At 44.2% G+C, this 6,343-nt stretch overlaps 1 protein-coding gene across 1 annotated transcript in view; it reads right to left on the bottom strand.

The window, feature by feature from the left end:
• The window catches only part of GRIN1 (glutamate ionotropic receptor NMDA type subunit 1), a 39,623-nt gene extending 38,445 nt beyond the window's left edge, over positions 1-1,178 (bottom strand). Inside the window, exon 1 of the mRNA XM_069072329.1 lies at positions 578-1,178. Within this exon, the coding sequence (XP_068928430.1) occupies positions 578-826 (249 nt within the window). The 5' untranslated portion in view covers positions 827-1,178. The remainder of the gene's footprint in view (positions 1-577) is intronic.
• Between the last annotated feature and the right edge of the window lie 5,165 nt (positions 1,179-6,343).

Genomic DNA, 6,343 nt, shown 5'->3' with positions numbered 1-6,343 from the left:
GTAAGGGAATGATAGGAGACAGGAGGGGAGGAGGGGGAAAGAGATGAAGAGGTAGAGAAGGATGAAAAGGAAAAAAGGAATTGTAGAGATTGAAGAGGAGGAGGATAGATAGACTGATAAATAAATAAATAAAGAGGGTATGATAAGGTGGATAAGGGGTTTAAAGGAGAATGATGGAAAGAGGGGAGAGAGAGGAACATGGAGGGAAAGGAATAAAATGGAGTGGAAGAAGAGGAATGAAGAGAAGGATGATGGAGAAGAAAGAGGGGATGGAGGGAAGGATAGTGAAATGGAAGGGAGGAATGTGGTGGATGAAGAGGGATGAAGAGGATGGTGGAAGAAAAGATAGTGGAGGCAAGAGGGGAGGGAAATAGAGAAGAGAGATGGGTTGGGATGGGAGAAGAGGGGGGAGGGAGAGAGAAAGGGACAGAAATTAGGGAGGACATTGAAAGAGATAAAACAGCAGAGCAGGACAAACGATAGAGTTAGGGGTTGTGTGTGATGGATATGAATGATGTCAAGGATGGGAAAAGGATTTGGGGACTAGGGCTAGAGCCCCAGAGGAGGGGGAGGGTACCTGGCTGGAGATGAGGTCTTCACATACAGACAAGGCCATCTGGATGGCATTGGGCTTGTGGGTGACCGAGGTAGCATTGAGCTGTATCTTCCAGGATCCATGCCGTTTGTTGGCCTGGTTCACAGCCTCGCGAAACATCTGTTCATGTTTTCGGGTGCTCAGAACTGCGCCAATGTTAACGATCTTGGGGTCGCAAGCGGCGCGGGCGAAGGAACAAGAGAAGAGCAGGGCGAGCAACAGTAGACGCATCGTGCTCAAGGGCCCCAACCTGGGCCCCGGGGTGTCAGCAGCTCCGCACCTGCATGCCCCTGGGCATTCCCAGCTGTGCGCCCCAGGCGCGCTCTACTCGCAGCTCGCCACGCTGTCCGAGGTTCTGAAGTGACGGCTGTGAGATGCACGGCAGGGGGGTCCAGCGACCCGCAGCGCCTTGTAGGGAACGGGTGAGTGGAGCGAATTGAGGGGACCCAGCGGCAGCAGCTCTGGTTCTGACGCTGTGGCTTTTGCCGCAGCTGCTGCTACGGGGCTAGCGGGGATGCGCCTGCGAAGCTAGAGAGAGAGAGAGAGAGAGAGAGAGAGAGAACGACCCCCACCCCCAAGCCCCTCCTCGCTTGCCACCCCCGCCTCCCCAAACCTTCCTTCTCCCAACCCCAACCCCAACACACACCAGAATGTGTGCGCGCGTGCTCGTATGCGCGGATGCGAGCAACTGTGAACGAGTGTTAGTGACACGTAGAGTGGTGTTCGGGTCTCTAGCCCACTGAGTGTGGAGCATGGAGGTTGGGGGTGGGAGTGGTGAAGAAGGCGCCTGGAGAACGGGTTTCCCTACATCGCATTCTAGTTCCTCTCGCCCCGCCCCCTCCTCCCATCCCCGACTATATGCCGCTGCCTACCAGTTTAGGTCATTTCATGGCTGGTCTGGGTGTCTGGGATAGGTGATCATAAAGGGGAAAATGCCTATTCTGAGCGACTTTTTTGATGAGTACTCCAGCAGTTCCCATGTTCTTGAACCTTCCTCGCCTCCAGAGAAAGCTTCACTGGCCCATAGTGGGAGCTCAGCTCTTACCACTTGTGAGCTTTAGGAAGGAAGAGAGAAGAAGTCAAAGTAGTTTCTCTTCCAGGAGCTCTAGTTCACATAAGGAGGAATCAGGAAAGGAATCAGAGGCTTCAGAATGAGCCAGGCTATTACAGTCAGAGTGGCTCCTAGAGGGATAAGGATAGGAGAGGTATAACCTTCATCTCAAGTAGGAGGAAGAAAAAGAATGAAGAGGACTGGATTTACAGAAGAAGGGATTGAGGTTAGATTCTAGAAAGAACTTCCATTTGATAAGGTGCATGTCAGAGAAAATCAGGACTCTTTAACCTTTTCTTTCTTCCTGCCTTTGTGATACAACACCGCCCCCTTCAGTCCCTTTATCAGTCTAAATATTTTCCCCCCTTTCCCTCTTCCCCAGGTCATATAACAGGAATAATCAAGAAAATGGGGTTCCTTTATCTAAGCCATATCCCATCTTTGTGTTCCCATCCTCCCATTACCACCTGTCTATTGATTCCTACCCTTTTGCCCTTTTCCAGTCTCCTATACCCTGAGTTTCTATGCCCTATTCCCCTGGCCCTATTCCCTATCCCCTAAACTCTCCTTCTTTGTCCCCCTCCCCCATGGTGGGAGATTTGGCACTCTGCCTCTGCTAGTGACATCACTGTTTCCATGGCAACTGAAGATTCTCTTGGCCTAGTGAAAGAGCCCCAAACTGGGACAAAGGAAGGACCTCACCCCAATCCTCCTCAAAAGGCTGGTCATGGGAAGTAGGGATGGTGTGGAGGTATTGCCTTTTCAGGGACACAATTAGGTTAGCTTTCTCTCAAATCCCCCAGTATACCAGGGGTGGTCTCTTCCTCCTTTTTACTTAATACCTTGTCCTCATGGCTACTATGTGTCCTTAGGCAAATCACAACCTCCCTGGGCCTCAGATTTCTTATCTATAAAATGAAGAGGTTCAATGAGATGACCTATAAAGTAACTTCCAGCCCTAAACCTATGCTCCTATGCTTCGGAATCCATTCACCACCCAAAAGCTAACCTCTTTCCAGTCTTCCATATTCTTGATCTCTATCCCTATTGGACTGGATTTGAAGAAACAGTCCAGAATCTTATTTTACACAACTGTGTTCCTGAGAAGGTTAGAGAGAATTTAAGGGGAGGTTTGTAAATGTTGTTGTTTTAAGTCATATTCAAATTTTCATGACTTCATTTGGGGTTTTCTTGACAAAAAGATACTGGAGTGGTTTGCTATTTCCTTTTCCAACTCATTTTATAGATGAGGAAACTGAGGCAAACAGGGTTAAAGGACTTTCTTAGGTTCACACAGTTAGTAAGTGTCTGAGGCCAGATTTGAACTTAGATCTTCTTAACTCCAGGCCCAGCACTCTATCCACTGCACAAGCTAGCTGCCCCAGATTTGTAAATGGCACCTATTTTATCTTGTTTTTTCCTGTTTTTCCTAGGTGACTGAGAGGATCATTTCATACCTCCTTAATTAACTTCTTCACAAACTTTCTATAGCCAGGCTATGCTAATCTTGATTTTCCCATGCCCTTCCTGTTTCTGGTTCTTGGTCACCTAGACTAGGACAGTTTTTCTGAGATCTGTATTCCTCCTACACCTGCCACATTTTAGACAGATGTGGCTACATGTGACATAACATTCAAGTATAGTGGGTAGAACAATGGATTTTGATTTGGAGTTAGAAGACCTGGGTTTGAACCCAGGCTTTGATGCTTGTATATGACTTTAGGTAAATCCCTGAACCTCTTGGAGCCCCAGTTTGTTTCTTCCTATTATTAAAATTTCATTTTTCTCTCTTTTCCTCTACACACTAGAAAAGGAAAAGAAAATCATTGTAGCCAAGTATGGGCCTATTTTTCTGCATGTGTAAAATGAGGTGGTTTGACTAGATCACTTCTAAGATTCTCTCTCTATGTTCTATAATACTGTGCAGCTCCTATTTTAGACCAGTTAAGAAAAGATAGATAATGAGCATGTAATCTTCAGGGCAGAGGAATGAAAGCACTTACCATGTGTGTTAAGAGGTAGGACTAAGCTAGGGGAAGTTGTAGAACCTGGGAATGTATCTGTCACATACACTTGTCAAATATGTGACAAGGACAACTAGGTATACCCATTTCTAGGCTTATTTTCAGGAGAAATATTAACCAGCTGGTAGAACGGGAGGAGTAAGGATATAGATGGAAGATGGCCATGGCAACTCTTGCTGGGCCCCTAACCTCATCCCTCCTTGGAGTAGTGTGTGTGTGTGTGTGTGGGGGGGGGGTCATTGGCCCCTAAAAAAACATACCTGCCTCTAAAATGTAGAAATTGGGTTTGGGACTCAAATTTTCTGTTTTGAATCCTTCCTACTCCATGGTTACATTATGGTACCAATTCATCCTTCAAGATTGACTGTATATCTTCTGTGTGTTTAGTCACATGGTAGGTGCTATGGAAGATGCAGGAAGAGGAGATTCTTGGGAGCTCATAGTATGGTTGGAAAGACAAGACTGATTTAATTCAACCAATATTAAACGCCTAATATATATAGTGTACCAGCTTAACTCAGAGCATGTATGCAAAGACAAAAAATGATACAATACCTGACTTTATATATTTTACAGCCTAATGGTTCTGGTGGAAACCACATTTTTGCAAATATGCATGCTATATGTTATAAGGTTGAATGTGATAAGGGGAAAGGTTATCCTCAAAGTACTATAAGAAAATTTGATTAGAGAGTACAATGAGAGGGAAAGTGCTACAGACAACAAAGTGCTATAAGAAAATCTAAGCATGACTTTCAGCTGGTACTGGGAAGTGGCTGGACCTGGACTGAGAAGGCATTAATAAAGAATTGGCACCTGGGCTAGATCTTGAAAGGCAGTGAACCTCCTTAAGCCTCAGTTTTCTCATTTATGAAATTAGGAGAGTAGATTAGTTTAGCTCTAGTTGTACATCCCCTGAAACTGGTAATTTAGGAGAAGGGTTTCAACAGGCAAATATGTGAAAGGAAAGCATTTTAGGTATGGAGAACCAGGTAGAAGGCAGGAGGACAAGATCAAGGAACAGATAATATTTTGGTTTATCTGGCAATGGAGAATGAATGGGAGGAAGTAAGTGAAAGAAGATTAGAAAGATAGGTTGGTCTCCAGACTATGGAGAGTATTAAATTCCAAGTTGAAAAATTTATACTCTATTCTAGAGGTAAGAGGGAGCCACTGGAGATTTCTGAGCAAGGAGTGACTTGTTCAGACCTATTTATCAGGAATATTATTTTGGAAGCTCTGAGAAAAGTGGACATTGGATAGGTACTCTATGAAGGTTTTATGGAAGGACATAGATATGAAACACAGGATAAGGAAGCTCAAATAAGTCACAATGATGTAGATCAGTGGTGTCAAACTAAATAGAAAATAGAGACTATTAAACCACACAAAAGGGTTCCTAATGGCTGCATATTGACTTAGAAAACCACACATGATTATATATATATATATATATATATATATATATATCTTTTTTTATTACTACATCACCACATTAAAATCAGATAGGAACTACATTTTAATCTGGTTCAGACCACATTTGGGAATGTTGTGGGTTGTGTGCTTGACACTCCTGATGTAGATCATGAATATATGTAGTGATCACCCATATTGATGGAATCAACAATGCATCGATGTATTGGACTTAAGAATGATTTGGAGAGGAGAGAGACTGAAGGTAAAGACACTGGACAGTAAAAGAGCCCCAAATGGCAGGTAATCAAGTGCATAAGTTTGGCTTGTTGGAGTCAGCTGGTACCTCACTCTAATTGCCTTTTTGTTTTCCTGAGATGGCTGAAGACTGTCCGCCAAAACTGAGTTTTGCTCTTTATTTCTCCCAACTCCATGTAGAATTGCTGTCGCACAATGACTCATGGTTGAACACCTTTCAGACTGCAGTGTTGCACTTGTCTGCCAGAGTCTGAGTGTGCCAGAGACTAGGGCATCAGAATAGAAACTCTCCTAGCTAGAAACAAAAATGCTTCTCTTTACTAACCAACTGAAATACAGCTACAACGAGGAATATGATTTTATTATATGGTTAAAGGGGACAGTAACAGGAAACTTCCCCAAGCCCTTTTGGGAAGAGATAAAAAGCCTTGTTACTAGGTCTTGTTAATCTTACCACTCCAGCCTTTCTAAAATCTATTCCTTCTTCTTGAGTCTCACTGCTTTCCTCATACACTTCACCTGGACTGTCTCCATGGCTTCCTAGAAGGTCTTCCTTTCTCTATTCTCTCCCAGGATTCACAAGGCATTCTGAATACCCCTCCCCCTACAACAACTAGCTTTGAGTGCCTGAAATTTGTCTGGAACCTGGTCCAGCAGGTTTGAGCTCTAGGATTTTTAAGTGACTTGAAAATGAAAGGCAGAAGATGGAAGAGGAGGGAGAAACCAGGGGAACCTAGGTTGGATTGTTTGGGAACAATCGTATTCTAGTCATGGGGTTAACCTTTTTTTTTTTTTTTGCATCATGGACCCTGTTAGAAGCATCCTCAGAATAAAGTTTTTAAGTGAAATACATGTGATTTGCAGTGAGTAGAGCGCCTGCCCTGGAGTGAGGAGGACCTGAGTTCGGGTCTGGCCTTAGACACTTAACACAAAAAAACTAGCCTGGTAACCTTGGGCAAGTTACTTAACTCCAATTGCCCCCCAAAAAGGCAAAAAAAAAAG

The sequence above is a fragment of the Petaurus breviceps genome, unplaced genomic scaffold (genome assembly GCF_028583685.1).
Source record: "Petaurus breviceps papuanus isolate PSGF00001 unplaced genomic scaffold, PetGlider_PUasm1.0 90847, whole genome shotgun sequence".
NCBI classification, from domain to species: domain Eukaryota; kingdom Metazoa; phylum Chordata; class Mammalia; order Diprotodontia; family Petauridae; genus Petaurus; species Petaurus breviceps.
The sequence above is the reverse complement of the archived record's forward strand: the minus strand, read 5'-3'. Positions and strand labels throughout refer to the sequence as shown.